The following is an 18,445-nucleotide window of genomic DNA, read 5'->3' on the forward strand; positions in this document are numbered from 1 at the left end:
CAAGCCCGATAGGACTCTTTCTTCAGCTTGATGGCTCCCTTCACCTCCGGTGACCACCATCTGGTTCGGGGGTTACCACCACGACAGGCACCAACCACCTTGCAGCCACAGCTCTGAGCAGCCGCCTCAACAATGGAGGTGCGGAACATGGTCCATTCGGACTCAATGTCCTCAGCCTCCCTCGGAATGCTGTCGAAGTTCTGCCGGAGGTGGGAGTTGAAGATCTCCCGGACTGGGGCTTCTGCCAGGCGTTCCCAGCGCACCCTCACAATACGTTTAGGTGTGCCAGGTCTGTCCAGCATCTTCCCCCGCCACCTGATCCAACTCACCACCAGGTGGTGATCAGTTGACAGCTCAGCTCCTCTCTTCACCCGAGTGTCCAGAACATACGGCCGCAGATCTGATGATACGATTACAAAATCGATCATCGACCTGCGACCTAGGGTGTCCTGGTGCCATGTGCACTTATGGACATCCTTGTGTTCGAACACGGTGTTTGTTATGGACAAACTGTGGTTTGCACAGAAGTCCAATAACAAAACACCATTCGGGTTCAGATCGGGCAGGCCGTTCCTCCCAATCACGCCCCTCCAGGTCTCACTGTCATTGCCCACGTGAGCGTTGAAGTCTCCCAGCAAGACTATGGAGTCACCAGATGGAACACTCTCCAGCACCCCACCCAGCAACTCCAAAAAGGGTGGGTACCCTGAACTGTCATTCGGCGCATAAGCGCAAACAACAGTCAGGACCCGTTCCCCAGCCCGAAGGCGCAGGGAAACTACCCTCTCGTCCACCGGTGAAAACTCAGACGTACAGGCAGCAAGCCGGGGGGATACAAGAATACCCACCCCAGCTCGCCGCCTCTCACCGAGGGCAACTCCAGACTGGAACAGAGTCCAGCCCTTCTCCAGGAGACTGGTTCCAGAGCCCAGGCCATGCGTTGAGGTGAGCCCAACTATGTCTAGCTGGTATCTCTCAACCTCACGCACTAGCTCAGGCTCCTTCCCCACCAGAGAGGTGACATTCCATGTCCCAACAGCCAGATTCGATAGCCGGGGATCGGTCCGCCAGGGCCTCCGCCCTCGGCCACTGCCCGACACACATTGCACCCGACCCCTACGACCTCCGTGAATCGCCACTCCTCCGTGAATCGCCACCTTATCGTGGTGGAGGGGTTTGTGTGTCCCAGTGATCCCAGGAGCTATGTTGTCTGGGGGCTTGTCCCCCTGGCAGGGTCTCCCATGGCAAACTGGTCCTGGGTGAGGGTCCAGACAAAGAGCGGTTCAGAAGACCCTTATGAGGGAAAAAACAAGGGAACAGTTTACCCTGCCCGGGATAGGGTTACCGGGGCCCCACCCTGGAGCCAGGCCTGGGGAGGGAGCTCGAGGGAGAGCGTCTGGTGGCCAGGCATTAGCCCGTGGTGCTTGGCCGGGCGCAGCCCGAAGAGGTTACATGGGCCCGCCCTCCTGCAGGCCCACCACCCGCAGGAGGTGATTATAAAATAAAAGCGAAAATATAAACAAACAAAAAGCTTAACATTGTGAAGACTTGGAAGAACAATGTGACACTGATGAGAGGATTAGGCTTCCCAGGTCATTCCCAGGCCAAACCAGCTGGTGATCAGAATTATTATATTTATTTTTTTACCCAGTGTCGCTGGCGGTGCAGCGCTCACAGCCTGTCCGAGGTCCCGGGCTGAACTTCAAGCACAGCCCGTCCCTCCAGACAATACTCACCGCTCCACTATAATGACCGCTTTAATCTCATCTTTCTATTGTTTTTAATGGACAGTTCCGCTTACAATTACAGTTCAATGATGTGAGGATCCTTGGTACAGTATACAGCGGACTGTAAATGAATGCGCTTCCACTATTACTGCTCCTCCTGGTGGATAAACAAGACATTACCACCATTTTCCCCAAATGCTGCTTAGGGGCGTTCCCACCAGTGGCCGGAATTCCTACGTCATTAGCGGGGGATCGCGTTTAGGCCAAGGTTCGGCCACGAATCGGCCAAGGACCGGCCAAGGTCGCGTCATGGATCGGCCGGAAATTTTCAGTGGCTGCATCTGTATGGTTGTTGATGAAGGGGATGGAGGTCAAAAGTTCTCAGGAAGAAGTTTTTGCTTCTGATCCATATGAGAGATAAGCCAACCACAGATGGACAAAAGACAAAAAAATGAAAAAAAAAAAAAAAAAGGATTCAGAAGTTCATGCTTTTAATTGATTTAAAATAAATAAATAAATAAATAAAGCCAGTATAATAGACTAATGTCTTGAACATCCCAAATTGAAGTATTTTATGCAAATTATTAGAGGGGCCTGAAGATTACTGGGTGTGCAGGAAACTGGACCCTGATCAGGTACCTGAACAGACTGACAGCTCCACAGACTCATAAAAAAAGGCTTCTGGTTCCATAAGAAGGAGGAGGAGGAGGAGGCCGACCATCTCAGAAACAGGTGACCTGAGAGTTCTTGACCCATGACCTTTGTGTACAAGTCTGAGGCCAGAAGGAGGGTCATCAATAGGAGACCTCTCCAATGTGGGGAGTGGTAGGCCTTAAACACGCTCAGTCACAGATCTCAGTGAAGAACCAGAACACATTAGGGGGGTCAAAGGTCAAAGAACCCCCAGGCAGAAAGCAATTGATTTCAATGTTGTAATTTCAGTTATGCTATATTCAGTAGTATGACTCAACTACTATTGTAAGGCCACCCCTACAGGGGCCAGAATTTTGTGGTTCCAAGAGTATAATTTGTTTAATGCTTCCTCCAACACTAATTATTGTTCTCTTATAAATTCCCACGAGGCCTCAGGGGGACACGCCCTGATTTCAGTTAGATGACCAAAGATAACAAGTCTGCAGTGAGCTGCATGTAAGGTCAACAAACAATGGTGTTGTGAGTAGGGATGCGCCGATCCGATCGGTATCGGTCCGATACTGGCCTAAATTACTGGATCGGATATCGGAAAGAAATAATGTAATCCGATACATTAAATAACGTTTTGCTCAGCTGGAGGTCTTTCATCAACCACCTGATCAGTAAGTGAAGAAAAGAGAACTAACTTTGTAGCTGCTCCATCCACCCTGTTTGTTTCACACAGGGAAAAACTGCAGTACAGAAGTTAAAATATGCAGATGAACTGTTAATATGAAAAAAAGTATTTGTTATCCAGTTACTTGGGTAATCAATATAAATAGAATACAGAATTGCTAAAATAATCGATAGTTGCAGCCCTAATGAAATTTGCAACATGCTTCTCACACAGAAGCAACAGGATTCAGGTGATAGTTATTGTTGTAAGTAAAGTTTATTTATAAATCATTTTTCACAGACAGAAAAGCGCTGTACAATAATTAAAACACAATATCACCCCCCCCACCCCCAGAAAACACTATGTTAAAAACATAATAACATTACCATATTAAAAGAAAAAGAATAAAAATAAAGTCAGAAACCAGAAAGCCTGGTTAAACAGAAAAGTTTTCAACTATTTTTTAAATGATGCCACAGAGTCAGCTAAATGGAGCTGGAGTGGTAAACAGTTCCAGAGCTTTGGTGCCACTGCGTAAAAAGCTTTGCCCGCCCTGGTCCTTAGTCTTGTATGTGGGACAACTAAAAGACTGATTTTGTTGTGTGAGAGACTGTTGACTTCTTTTTTTTTTTTTTATGTTTTTAAATGCCTTGATCAATTTTAAATATCAGATTTATATCGGTATCGGCCGATATTCAAATGTAAAATATCGGTATCGGTATCGGACATAAAAAAGTGGTAGCATGCCATCCCTAGTTGTGAGTATGACCTCTGACCCTAAAAGTATCTACGTTTTGACCAAAGACTTTGTCCATAACATTTTTATTTTTATTTTTGTTTTGTTTTGTGGTGAAAATCCCACCATAGGGGGTTTAGGTTTAAAGCATAGAATTACACAAAGTGGAAAAGATAAAAAAAAACACAACAATAACCCCCCAAAAATAGTTAAAGCCAATTTTATTTCACTGCTGAACTAGTAACAACTGCTAATGTTGTTTTAGGTCAAAGTTATGCATTTTTCCCCTTCATAATTTAGTAACTTGAGGTTTATGAAGCCATACTTTGTCTGCCATAATTATGCTTTTTTGGGGTACAGACCCTTACAGAATACATATAATTTTGAGTCCAGTAGAATACTTTGAAATGATTTTGATTGTCGATCTCTCTAAGATATTTTATTTCCCCAGATTTTCATGTAAAGGAGTCAGAATTGAACAGTAATTTTACAGGTACAGACAAACTTATCCAAGAGCTGTTTAAGATTAGAGAACTTTAAAATTATTATTTTTAGATATTTTGAGATTCATCCCATGTTTTGCTTTTGTTTTTGTGTGTTATTTCTGTTCCACTTTAGCTCACATAGAAGGTGTGTCAAATTTTTATTTAAAGACAATAATTTGTATTTTAAATTTTCTGATGAGTTTGAGACCAAACTAACTTTACAATTGGATGAAAAATGAGACAGCTGACACTGAGCTTAAAAAAAACACACACAAATACTTGCAATGAAGAAGCAGCTTATATACACACACACACACACACACACACAGACACACACACACACACACACACACACACACACACACACACACACACACACACACACACACACACACACACACACACACACACACACAGACAGAAGCTCATATTAGCTTTTGCTTAATCTGACATTTAACTCTAGGTGCATTAAATCAGGTTCACTTTTGGTGGATTGAATCCACTTACTTAGTAAATTAGTAAATTAGTGGTATACTAAAATTGTAAGATCATTTTTCTCAGGCTGATAAGCAAAATAAAAGATTTATAATAAAAGCCATTGAATAAATAGATCCTTAGAATATTTATGGGCATTTTGATGTCCTGTCTTAGTTTGTGTAAATTTAATTATTGACCCACAGACCTGCAGTTCATGGTATTTGTTTAACTGACAGGGAAAAATTGGAACTTTCTTCACTGGACTTTTTCCACAGGTACCTGAGATCATACCTGAGACATTATGAGCCTTTAACAGGAAACTAACCAGGATGACGGCCATAAGTGAAGAGTTGATGTCTACAGAGGTGCAGGAATGCATCTCAGGGACGAGTGCTGACTACTGTGGTTTGAACATCATGGCTTTGGTGAATATGAGCAGCTGTGCTGAAGGCTGAAAGAAGGCTGCATATATAACTATTACCTGTGCACTGATCAGTGATCATTTCTTTATGTTTGCAGTAAGATTTTCATCATGGAACTGGATTTGATCCTGAAGGGATGCAATACACATTTTTAATGAATTTGAGGAAAATTATTAGATAGTGACTGTTTCATGTTACTGTTTGTCATGTGGGCCAATTTATATGCAGGATTTACTTTGGACTGATTAAATTTAAATGCTAATCCACTTCACTGAACAACATTGATACACCAAAGACTAATGCTTGTTTTCTTTTTGTTTTTCAGGCCATAAGAAAGTATAGAAAGTAGGTACATCCATTATAAATATGACATTATTAAACCCTGTCTAAAACTTGTGCCAAAAATGGACAGTCATAATGTTATAAGATCAGTTTTCATAAACGGGCCTGCTGATGAAGTCGACCTCAGAAATGTCTGAGGTCAGAAGGAGGATTGAAGGAAATGAGTTTTTATGAAGTTTCAAATGTACTCATGGTATGTTTGCTCTCACCATCTTTACATTTATTTACCTGAGAAATCTGTCAGACTGGAAAATAAACATGACTGATTAATGAAGCTCATAATGTTTGGTGTCAGCCAAGAAAAGTGTGTTCGTTCAGGGTATGTCTCTATCACTAACAGATGATCAATAACAGACACAGGTACTCTGTATAATGATGTAACCAAGATTGATCAGCTTTGACTTTATGAAACTCTGAAGAAGAGAGTGAGAGCTCTTCATGTCATGTCCAGGACCACACTGGGCTGTGAAGGAAGGAGTGTAAATAAGCTGCACACTGGACATACCATAAATATAACAATTCAAATAGAAATGTAGCATCAAGTAGCATATTGCAGCATTAATCTTCACAACAAGGTGAAGGTGTTGAAATAACTCTGTACAGCAGACAGAAATAAGACTGCAGAGCAGAGAAACAACAAAATCAGATGCTGATGATTTCCTGGAAAAGAATGTGTGTTTTGGTCTGATGTTTTGTGTCTACAGGACTCAGATGAGGCCGTTAACAGGCGACAGTGAAGGGCACAGAAGGAGGAACTGATAAGCTGCTACATGCTTGCATATTTCAATAACTGTGTAACCGTGTCAAGTCTGTGTATAAAAGTTGAACTGAGATAGAGAGCGGGGTCAGACTTGTGTGAAGCTGCACCGACTGCATCAGACAGCTCCGACAACTCTGAACCAGATTAATCTGTAAACTGTTTGAAATGGTTTTATTAAATTTAATAATTGGACTCCTTATTCTGATTGTTCTGTGTCAATTCCTGTTCGATGAAACGAACACACAGAAACCTAAAGGCTTAAACAGCAGCAGACACACTCTTACTATTTTAAATTTCTTCAGCTGGTATGCCGTTCTGACCCAGATTTATCTGTAACTGTGTGAAAAATGCTAATTAAATTTAATAATTGGACTCCTTATTCTGCTGTTTTGTGTCATTACTGTTCGATAAACGAACACACAGAAACTTATTGATTAAAATGACCACTTTATTAGTTTTTAACAATATTCATGGTTTGATCAGATCAGTTTATCAGTTATTTCTCTGGGCTGCTGGGGGGTTCCTATGAGGAACTGAGTGTTTCTTCTTCTCTCTGTTTATCCTCCACTCTTCATTTAATCATTAGTTATTATTAGGTGCCGTTTACACGAGACCGTTTTCATTTTGAAACGGTGTCGTTTTGATGCGTTTCGGCCTTGCGTTTACACGACAACGGTGTCGTTTTGATGCGTTTCGCCCTTCTGTTTACACGACAACAGAGTGAAAACGACGTGTTTCAGAAACGGGGTCCAGAGTGGAGCGTTTCAGAAACGCACCGGCTTGCGTTTTCGTGTAAACACTTGAAACCGGTGTGATTTGAAAACGCTCGACTCGCACATGCGCACTATGGTTGCGACGGCCAGTTTTTCGCGCACGCGCAAACTGATAAACAGTACTCGCGGATTCACGAGTGCTTCTTATGCTTTTCCTGTGTTTTGACCGTTTTGTAATTCAGCGTTGTGTGCAGCAGCGATCCAACCTCATCATCTGTCCACACAAAACCTCTCACATTGGCCGTTTTGTAAGTAATGAACAATTTGCCGCACTACCTACTGTGTCACTCCACGCATGCGCGTCTTGCGTAAACAAACTGCAAAGAGAAAACCAACGCCAACTTGTGGCCTGGCATGGGAACTACATCGTTTTCATCGTTTCACATGTCCTCGTGTAAACGCGGATCGTTTCTGAAACGCCATCGTGTAAACGAAAGGCTGAAACGCATCAAAACGACACCGTTTCCAGTGAAAACGGCTTCGTGTAAACAGCACCTTAATCTCTGTCTCTCCCCCCTCAGCAGATGACCCCCCCTCCCTGAGCCTGGTTCTGCTGGAGGTTTCTTCCTGTTAAAGGGAGATTTCCTTCCCACTGTCACCAAGTGCTGCTCATAGGGGGTCGTTTTGACTGTTGGGTTTTCTCTGTATTATTGTATTAACAAACTTTATTGTGAAATGAAGCTTTTTGACATTTATTCTCTGAGATTTTGTCTTCAGCTCGAGTCTCGATAAGTGGGAAAATTTCCTGATTCAACTTTTCTTCTGTTTGCATCAAATTCCAGGAGAATCAAATCAAAGTGTGAATCAGAGTCCACGATAATCCGATTCTAGAGGAAACATGGAAACTGTAGAGGATTCACACTGAATATGTTCATTTGGTCCCTTCAAGAAAAATCAATCAGTTCATCAAATAAAATCAGTCGCTGATCGACTCAGTTTGATTGACAGGACAGATGATCAGAGGAGCAGAGTTTTTACCATCATCATTAGGACAGGGACTGAAGTATGGGTGGAGTTTGTGAGTGAAGGAGCAGCCAGTAAAGGAGTAGATCAGAGCTGCAGCATCTACATCATAGAAGGAGACCAGACCCTCCTCATAATCCACAAACACCCCCACCTTCTCAGGACCAGGCTGAAGACAGAGACTGACTGAAGGACCAGCACAAGCACTGTACTCATTTCCATTTCTCAGTGCTACAGTCCAGAATCCATTCTGAGGTCTCAGTGTGATTTTTCCCTTCCTGTTGATGGACTCTCTGGCCACTCCTAAAGTCCAGTCAGTCTTTCCTTTAACCTGAACCTCAAAGTAAAATCTGCCTGAAGAGAAACTCTGCTTTCCTAAAACATTAACACACTGAGAAAATCTCTCTGGGTTGTCTGGAAGTTCCTTCTTCACATCACCACAGTGTACTTGTTTTCCATCATCAGACAGGATGAGTTTAGGATGTGCTGTATCAGGATCAAGAGTCACATCCACTGCATACTGCTGGACCCTCCTCAGCTCAGCCTCAAACAGCTTCTTCATGTCTTTCCTGAGTGTGTCCTCCAGCTGAGCCACAGCTCTCACCACAGTCCCCTCATATGATGGTGGATGGATGCTGACCTCTGTCCAGTCCTTGGTGGGTGGAGCAGCTTTGAGGGAGGAGAAGCTTTGGAGGAGGTGGAGGTGGTCTTCAGAGCGTGAGAGCTGCTCCACCTCAGAGCTTCTCTTCATCAGCTCAGAGACTTCCTGTTCCAGATCTTTGATGAGACCTTCAGCCTGTTTCTCTGTTGCTTCCTGTTTGTCTTTGACCTCCTTCATGAGCTCCTTCAGGCCTCTCTCAACAGACTCCATCAGAGCAGTGAAGACCTGAACACCTTCTGCTTCCTCTCTGTCTGCAGCATCTTTGCTCATCTTCACTGACTCTTTGATCTCCTGAATCTTCAGTCGTCTCTTCTGGATCATCTGCTGAATTTCAGCCTCTGTCTTCCCCAGCTCTGCCTTCTTTCCTTCATATTCTTCTCTCAGAGGAACAAACTCATGGTTCTTGTGGTCTAAAACAGAGCAGAGCATGCAGACACATGTCTGGTCGGTCTTACAGAACAGCTCCAGAGGTTTATCGTGCTTCGTGCACATCCTTCCTTCCAGGTTCTCCTCAGGCTCCACCAGCTGATGTCTTTTCAGACCTTTCGTGGTCAGATGAGGCTCCAGGTGAGTCTGACAGTAGGAGGTCAGACACACCAGGCAGGACTTCAGGGCCTTCAGTTTGGTTCCAGTGCAGATGTCACAGGGAACTTCTCCTGGTTTGGCAGCTTGTTGCTCTGAGCTGCTGCTGCTGGCTTTCTGCTGAGCTTCACGTCTGAACTGAGCAACCATCTCAGAGATGAAGGTGTTGACATGAAGCTGAGGTCTAGTGGAGAAAGTCTCTTTGCACATGGGACACTGAGACCTCTGATTGATGTCCCAGTGCTGAGTGATGCAGGTCTTGCAGAAGTTGTGTCCACATGGTGTGCTGACTGGATGAGTGAACACATCCAGACAGATGGAGCACAGAAACTGATCTTCAGATCGCAGATTGCTGGCAGCAGACATGTCTGCACTCTGAGGGAGGAAGAAGAGAAACACACTGGATTTAAACTTCAGGTTAAAGTTCATCTTTAAAAAGAAAGAAACCAGTGTCAGTATTAAACTCTTTACATGTGTCTCTGAGCAGTTTGCGTTATGGATGCTCTGCTGTGAGCTCATGCTACTGCATCTCCTCACAGACTGCATGAGTGTGAACAGTGAGGGGGTGTCAGTGAGGCTGCAGGGTGGAGAAGTGGGTCAGTCTGGGTGCTGATGATGGGTGGAGCTGCCTCAGCTTGCTCCTCCACACCTGCTGTGTGTCTGCTCATTAAGGCTGTGCACTAAATCACTGCTGGGGCTGCATTTCTTTGTCACCACCATGATGGGAATTTGTTTTTTTTTTTTGTGCGTCCGTGTTTTTCCAGCCTGGAATTCCCTTGTGGTCTCCTAAAAGTCTCCCAGGTGTTCCTGTGAGAGTCTGCAACACCCAGCTGGCCACCTGCCTCTGTGTCCCCCTCAGCCAGTGCCTTTCTGTTAGTGATGAGCACAGCGACACCTGCTGGCTAATCACCACATCTTGATAACGCTGCTCTGTGAAACAGTGACACAGAAAAGCCCGGCACAGTCCCAAACAAAGCTGCGTATTATACCAACTATCAATAATTATGATTATATGATCATGAAATTCCCATAACAGTAGCTGTGATTGTAAAGAACAACATCTCAGTAAATAGTTTTCTCTCTGTTGTCATTGGTGAGGCTGTTTCAGTTTTTAGTTGCCTCGTTTCCTGTCAGCATGGCCTCGGGGAAACCCTCAGAGTTTGGATGTGTTTGGTTGACTCTAAGCTTTCTGGAGTTCATGTCATCAGGTTTGTTTCACACCAACAAAGCTAGAAGCTGGAACATCCTTAGACTTAATTCACAGTTAATTCAAAATGTCTTTAAATAAATAAAAATAAATATGTTTTCCTTCTTTATTAAAGGCTTTGTTTTGCCAGTTGGTGGAAGCTTCCACCTTGGTGGCCTCAGAGTCTCGTCTCTGCTCTTTGTGGATGATGTTGGCTTCATCAGGTGGTGGCCTCCAGCTCACAGTGGAACAGTTCACAGCTGAGTGTGAAGCAGCTGGTATGAGAATCAGCACCTCCATGTCTGAGGCCATGGTATCAAGGTGGAGCGCCCACTCCAGCTCAGGGAGCTGCTGCCCCAGGTGGAGGAGTTTAAGTATCTTGGAGTCTTGTTCACGAGCGATGAAGAAGGGAACGGGAGATCGACCGACAGATCGAAGCTGCGTCTGCAGTGATGTGGACGCTGCACCGGTCTGTCGTGGTGAAGAGGGAGCTGAGCGTAAAAACGAAGCTGTCGATTTACCGCTCGATCTAAGTTCCTACCCTCACCTATGGTCAGGAGCTCTGGGTAGTGACTGAAAGAATGAGACTGTGAATGTGGTTTCTGATATGCCTGTGTTTAAACTCCATATATGGTTTTCTTTAAGAGATGTAACAAAGCTGAAGGCCTTTTCTTTAAGGTCCTCTTCTCTCCTTTGACCAAATAAGGAAAGGTCTGCATTCCTAGGCTCCCTGTATGGCTGAAAACTGGCTGAAACTGGTTCTATTCATGGAGCATGAACAATGTAAACAGATGTTGGGGTCGAACTCTGTGGTATATAAAGTAGGAAATGCTGATGTTCAGGAGAGACAGAGATGACACTTGGCGGTCTCTCCCAGGCACAGACTAGGAGTGCTCGGTATGACACTGTTCTCTCTGGTAAATGAATCTGTTATTTTAAGAAGAACTTTGTCAGTGGAGAATTTCTTCACTACATCCACAACACGAATACAAGCAGCAGCAATGAGCTTCCTCCAAAGGGTGGCTGTCCTCTCCCTTAGAGATAGGGTGAGGAGTGCAGTCATTCAGGAGGGGCTCAGAGTGGAGCTGCTGCTCCTCCACATCTAAAGGAACCAGTTGAGGTGGTTTGGACATCTGATCAGGATGCCTCCTGGGTGCCTGTTGGGTGAGATGCTCTGGGCATGTCCTACCAGGAAGAGGGCCTGAGGCAGACCCAGGACACGGTGGGGAGATTATATCTCTTGGCTGGCCTGGGAACTCCTTGGGGCCCCCCAGATGAGTTGGTGGAGGTGGCTGGGGAGAGGGAGGTCTGGGCTTCTCTGCTTAGGCTGCTGCCCCTGCGACCCTGCACTGCTGTGGATGTCACATCCTGTAACATGAGCACGATGTTTGAGTCAGTCTGAGGATTTGAACCTGCAGCCTTTCTCCTGCTGTTCAGGACATATTTACAGCAGACGCTGTCACAGTCCTGAGCCGTGCGCCCAGGTTTGGTTCTGTATTTGTTCCTTGAGGTTCTGTTTTTGTTGTATTTCTGCTGTTTCTAAGTTTGTGTACAGTTTACATTCTCAGTTTGATTTCCTGAGCCTAGTTCTTAATATTTCATTCCCTTTGTTTCCTGGTGTTCTTGTGTTCCTCTGCCTGTTTTATCCCTCTGTGTCCTGCTCGCTTGTGCTGTGCATCATATCTGTTTTTACTTCCTGTGTTGTGTCTGTATTAATCATATGTTTAGATTCCCTCAGTGTGCCTCCCAATGTGTCAGGTCTGTGTTTCTGTGTCCCTGTTTATTCACTTCCTGTTTTATTGTCCTACTGTCCTGTTTCCTGTGTGTTGTGTTCAGTTTTGCTTCCCCTGTCTTGTTAGTGTCATTCAGTCCAGCTGTTCTTTCCAGCTGTTTCCTCTTGTCTAGTTACCTTGTGTATATATATTGTCTGAGTTTTTCCTTTTTCCTTTGTTGTGCCGTCGTCTATGGAAGCTTGTTTCCTCTACTAAAAAATAAATAAATAAAAATAAAAAAATCTTCATCTGTAACTTGAGATTTTGAGTTATGTATCTCAAATTTTCATGTTAATAACTTGAAATTTCAGCTTAGCACTGCCAATCAGGAAGAAAGAGCTAATTTGCTTATAACCTGGAAGCAGATGCTGCCAGCGCATGTGCACTAAAAATGGGGTCGCGACAGTATCAGTGAGCTAGCAGTTACTAGCAAACCTGAACAAATTGTTGGCATGTTTTTGACCTTCAATGATCAAAATGTCTTCTCACCAAAAACAGCTGCATAAAAGGTAAGGAACCAACGTTTTCATGTTGATCTGTTGGACAGCTGATACCTTCAGCTTCCTGCTTCCAGTTAACAAGGAAATGATGTACGGATCACGGAGCTTCCTGATTGGCAGTCCTAAGTAAAAATTTTGAGTTATCAACATGAAAATTTGAGATACATAACTCAAAATCTCAAGTTACAGATGATTTTTTTATTTTTTTTTAGTAGAGGAAACAAGCTTCCATAGACGACGGCACAACAAAGGAAAAAGGAAAAACTCAGACAAAAAATTTGGGTTATTAAGTCGAAATTTCGAGTTACGGATGGCGACTGGTTTTTGTGTCCTGGGCAGCTCATTTAGGAGTGCTGCCATCTGGTGGACATTTGATATCCAACAGTCCTATTGTTACATTACACGCTGGCTGGCGGATCTTTTAGCATAAGTATGCAATTATTATGTCAAAATCAGAGGACTGAAGAAGCAGGAGCATGCTGAAACTGAAGTGCTAACATGTACAGGTGCTTCTGATTATGTTGCTCTAACAGTGGATCAGACTCAGCTCAGATCACCCAGAACACGTCCTCTATTTTTCACGTCTTTTTCAGCTACTGGATTCACATAATGAAGCAGTCATGTGATTTCAGAAAACTGGGCCTGGTTTGGCTTTTGTCACGTGATATTCTGAAAAATGCTCCGGGCCTTGACACAGTCCTCGGCCTTTGGTACCAGCTGCAACATCACTGCTCTGCCTGCAACACAACCGACTTGTGACAATATGACTTGACCGGTGCAGACCCAGGCTTTCATGAGTCTCGAGGACTTTCAAATTCAGCTCCTCATTTCCCAAGTACGGTGGATATTGGCTTCCCCCGCAGGAAAGAAGGAGGAGTAGAGACAGCAAATGTGCAGTTTAGTTCACTCTTGGCCTCGGTATAATGACTTTGTGATGTCATGGATAAGGGACTTTGTTTCCACCGATGAGTCTCCATCTCCTCAATTGCCACACTCTCCAATCCACCACTGCAGCCATCTCCAGCCCTCTTGCACCTCTGTCAACTCATCCACACTTCCTCTGCTCTCCAGCTTCTCTCCTTCACTGCCGCCTGCTTCTTGTCTTAGGAAGAGCATCTCGTGACTGTTTGAGACCATTTCCCAGCCTGCATCTGCCAACGTGGGCTTTCTGTGGCCATTCCAGCCCTGAAAAACTGTTTCATGTTTCTGAGCTGGCAGATAAAGAAGACATTTCCCATCATGTTTCTAAACCTGGATATCTCAGAGGACATTTAAGCTTTGCTTCACAGACTGCTTTTGTTTCTCTGCACACACCAACAGACTGTTTCTCATGTTTTTACTCTGGACGTCTTTGTGACTGACTGCTGTGCACCTGAAATACCTGCCCTGCTAACAACTGCTAGAACACCTGAGGCTTCCCCTGTGCTGGAGCACACTGTACCCAGATCTGTTCCTCGGGTGAGGGCGGCTAAGGTTCATCCAGTCTGAACCTCTGCAACCAGAGTCACCAACGTCTTCAAATTCATTATTATCAGGCTGTCCTAAAAGCTCCCTGAAAAGCCTTCAGCTGATCCAAAATGCTGCAGCTAGAGTACTGACAGGGACTAGAAAGACAGAGCAGATTTCTCCCATATTGGCTTCTCTTCATTGGCTCCCTATTAAATCTAGAATCCAATGAACTGCAGATTTGTGTGGAAACAGGAAATGTGATCAGCTGCACTCACCACTGTTGCTGAGAGGACCCTGATGGACTCGGTGAATCTTCTTTTAGAGACAAACAGGACTCGACTGCAGCTCTGCTGCTGCTGCTCTCTCACACTTTCACTTTCACTTCTGGAAAAATGAGCTGAACTTCTCATATTTCCGGTGTTGCTCCGCCTCTTCCTGTAGATGTTTGTCTGGTTTTGCTGCCCCTCCCTTCACAGGATGAGGAATCAGCCGGTTTATACTCAGTGACAGTGTGCAGCAGGTGGGAGGAGTGAGGAGTGCTGTGAGGGTAAAGGTCACACAGTAATGACGTCCTCAGGTGATCAGAAGAAACTCACCTGGATTTCCTTTTTCCACAGCAGACTGAGAGCCTCTGGTGGCCACTGAAGGAGGTCACAGATGTTCTCTCTGAGCTGAAACGATGGTTTAAACTGAAAATGTTAGAAATTAATTCTTTAAAGCTCTGATCTCCTTCCAGCTGCTTCCTGTACCACCTCTTTAGTTTCTGTTAAAGCAGCAGAGTCCTGACAGGGTAGATCCTCATGTCCCTCACTGAGAGCACTGGGCTGTTAGTGAGGGGCAAATATGGTGCTGTGTTGGATGAACTGGTTTCCTTGTTGTTGGGCTGATCCCCTCCTGAGATAATGATAGTGAGTATTCTGCATTTAAGAGGAATATATGCTGACTGATTGTGGCTCAGCTGATGTCAAAGATGTGCCATGTGTTCCTGAATTAACATAAAGTCAAGGGGACCCCAGGCCTCCCAGCTCAACGGGATTCCCCTGTGTGTGTGTGTGTGTGTGTGTGTGTGTGTGGGGGGGGGGGGGGGGTCGTCAAGGGGACCCCAGAGAAAAGCGCGTAATGTGCAGGGGGAGATAGGAGGGTGCAGTTCGAAAAAATGAAAAGAGCTCCAAAAGCAGACAACCAACAATTTTTCAGTGTTGGTCAACAACACCCCCTTGTAAAAAGCAGAAACATCAAAATGAGGTAAATGTAGATGTATTGTTGATGATTTAACCCTTGTGCTGTGTTTGAATTCACAAGTGTGTTTCTGGGGTATGAAGGACCCCCTCTGTAAGGTCTGCAATGGGGACTCGCAAACATGTGATACATACGTGGGTCTCAGGTGGGGTCGAACCGACCCCCTGACAAAGTGAATCCCCATGTTGCTGCTTAGGCCCTGTGTGTGTGTGTGTGTGTGTGTGTGTGTGTGTGTGTGTGTGTGTGTGTGTGTGTGTGTGTGTGTGTGTGTGTTTATCACTAACATGGTGCCGAGGCACAGTTTGGACAGTAGACCATGGCACACTTGCCACACACGTGCACGGGAAAACCATGACACAGAGTCTTGGTCTTGGCATCCCTGGTCCTGGGGCACAATTCAATTCAATTCAATTTTATTTATATAGCGCCAAATCACAACAAACTGTTGCCTCAAGGCGCTTTGTATTGTGGGTAAAGACCCTACAATAATACAGAGAAAACCCAACAGTCAAAACGACCCCCTATGAGCAGCACTTGGCGACAGTGGGAAGGAAAAACTCCCTTTTAACAGGAAGAAACCTCCATCAGTACCAGGCTCAGGGAGGGGGGGTCATCTGCCGCGACCGGTTGGGCTGAGGGGAGAGAAAGACATGCTGTGGAAGAGAGCCAGAGATTAATATCAATTAATGATTAAAAGCAGAGTGGAGTATAAACAAAGTAAATAAGGTGAATGAGAAACAGTGCATCATGGGAACCCCCCAGCAGCCTAGGCCTATAGCAGCATAACTAAGGGAGGGTTCAGGGTCACCTGATCCAGCCCTAACTATAAGCTTTATCATAAAGGAAAGTTTTAAGCCTAATCTTAAAAATAGAGAGGGTGTCTGTCTCCCAAATCCAAGCTGGAAGCTGAAGGCTCTGCCTCCCATTCTACTCTTAAGTATCCTAGGAACCACAAGTAAGCCAGCAGTCTGAGAGAGAAGTGCTCTGTTGGGGTGATATGGTACTATGAGGTCTTTGAGATAAGATGGTGCCTGATTATTCAAGACCTTGTATGTGAGGAGAAGAATTTTAAATTCTATTCTAGATTTAACAGGGAGCCAATGAAGAGAAGCCAATATGGGAGAAATCTGCTCTCTCTTTCTAGTCCCTGTCAGTACTCTAGCTGCAGCATTTTGGATCAGCTGAAGGCTTTTCAGGGAGCTTTTAGGACAGCCTGATAATAATGAATTACAATAGTCCAGCCTAGAAGTAATAAATGCATGAATTAGCTTTTCAGCATCACTCTGAGAAAGGATGTTTATAATTTTAGAAATATTGCGCAAATGCAAAAAAGCGGTCCTACATATTTGTTTAATATGTGCATTGAAGGACATATCCTGGTCAAAAATGACTCCAAGATTTCTCACAGTGTTACTGGAGGCCAAAGTAATGCCATCCAGAGTAAGTATTTGGTTAGACACCATGTTTCTAAGATTTGTGGGGCCGAGAACAAGAATTTCAGTTTGATCTGAATTTAGAAGCAGGAAATTAGAGGTCATCCAGGCCTTAATGTCTTTAAGACATTCCTGCAGTTTAACTAATTGATGTGTGTCATCTGGCTTCATTGATAGGTAAAGCTGAGTATCATCTGCATAACAATGAAAATTGATGCAGTGCTTTCTAATAATACTGCCTAAGGGAAGCATGTATAATGTAAATAAAATTGGTCCTAGCACAGAACCCTGTGGAACTCCATAATTAACCTTAGTGTGTGAAGAAGACTCCCCATTTACATGAACAAATTGGAGTCTATGAGATAAATATGATTCAAACCACTGCAGTGCAGTACCTTTAATACCTATAGCAAGCTCTAATCTCTGTAATAAAATGTTATGGTCAACAGTATCAAAAGCTGCGCTGAGGTCCAACAGGACAAGAACAGAGATGAGTCCACTGTCAGAGGCTCTAAGAAGATCATTTGTAACCTTCACTAATGCTGTTTCTGTACTGTGATGAATTCTGAAACCTGACTGAAACTCTTCAAATAAACCGTTCCTCTGCAGATGATCAGTTAGCTGTTTTACAACTACTCTTTCAAGGATCTTTGAGAGAAAAGGAAGGTTGGAGATTGGCCTATAATTAGCTAAGACAGCTGGGTCAAGTGATGGCTTTTTAAGTAGAGGTTTAATTACAGCCACCTTGAAGGTCTGTGGTACATAGCCAACTAATAAAGACTGATTGATCATTTTTAAGATTGAAGCATCAATAATTGGAAAGACTTCTTTGAACAGTCTAGTAGGAATGGGATCTAATAAACATGTTGCTGGTTTGGAGGAAGTAACTATTGAAGTTAACTCTGAAAGATCAACTGGAGCAAAAGAGTCTAAACAAATACCAGCAGTGCTGAAAGCAGCCGAACATGAAGAATAATCTTTGAGATGGTTATGAATAATTTTTTCTCGAATGTCTAAAATTTTATTTGTAAAGAAATCCATGAAGTCACTACTAGTTAACGTGAAAGGAATACTCGGCTCTACAGAGCTCTGACTCTTTGTCAGCCTGGCTACAGTGCTGAAAACAAACCTGGGGTTGTTCTTATTTTCTTCAATTAATGATGAATAGTAAGATGTCCTAGCTTTACGGAGGGCTGTTTTATAGAGCAACAAACTCTTTTTCCAGGCTAAATGAGCATCTTCTAATTTAGTGAGACACCATTCCCTCTCCAGCTTTCGGGTTATCTGCTTTAAGCTGTGCGTTTGTGAATTATACCACGGAGTCAGGCACTTCTGATTTGAAGCTTTCCTTTTCAGAGGAGCCACAGTATCCAAAGTTATACGCAGTGAGGATGTAAAACTATTGACGAGATAATCGACCTCACTGGGAGCAGAGTTTAGGTAGCTGCTCTGCACTGTGTTGGCACTGAAGAGCATAACAATGAAGGAATTAGATCCTTAAACTTAGTTACAGCACTTTCAGAAAGACTTCTACTGTAATTAAACTTATTCCCCACTGCTGTGTAATCCATTAAGAGATGTAACAAAGCTGAAGGCCTTTTCTTTAAAGTCCTCTTCTCTCCTTTGACC

General features: G+C 44.1%; 1 protein-coding gene across 1 annotated transcript; it reads right to left on the reverse strand.

The window, feature by feature from the left end:
• Positions 1 to 7,629: 7,629 nt before the first annotated feature.
• On the reverse strand, positions 7,630 to 14,527 carry LOC115777075 (E3 ubiquitin-protein ligase TRIM21-like). The gene is made up of 2 exons (XM_030724898.1): positions 14,420 to 14,527; positions 7,630 to 9,612 (listed from the first exon to the last, which is right to left on the reverse strand). The coding sequence occupies exon 2, from the start codon at positions 9,601 to 9,603 to the stop codon at positions 7,948 to 7,950; it is 1,656 nt and encodes a 551-aa protein (XP_030580758.1). The 5' UTR covers positions 9,604 to 9,612; positions 14,420 to 14,527; the 3' UTR covers positions 7,630 to 7,947.
• Between the last annotated feature and the right edge of the window lie 3,918 nt (positions 14,528 to 18,445).

The sequence above is a fragment of the Archocentrus centrarchus genome, unplaced genomic scaffold, assembly GCF_007364275.1.
Source record: "Archocentrus centrarchus isolate MPI-CPG fArcCen1 unplaced genomic scaffold, fArcCen1 scaffold_42_ctg1, whole genome shotgun sequence".
Lineage (NCBI taxonomy): Eukaryota > Metazoa > Chordata > Actinopteri > Cichliformes > Cichlidae > Archocentrus > Archocentrus centrarchus.

Bases quoted from the DNA above. Each gene is read 5' to 3' on its own strand.
- LOC115777075 (XM_030724898.1), bottom strand. From the start codon at position 9,603: ATGTCTGCTGCCAGCAATCTGCGATCTGAAGATCAGTTTCTGTGCTCC.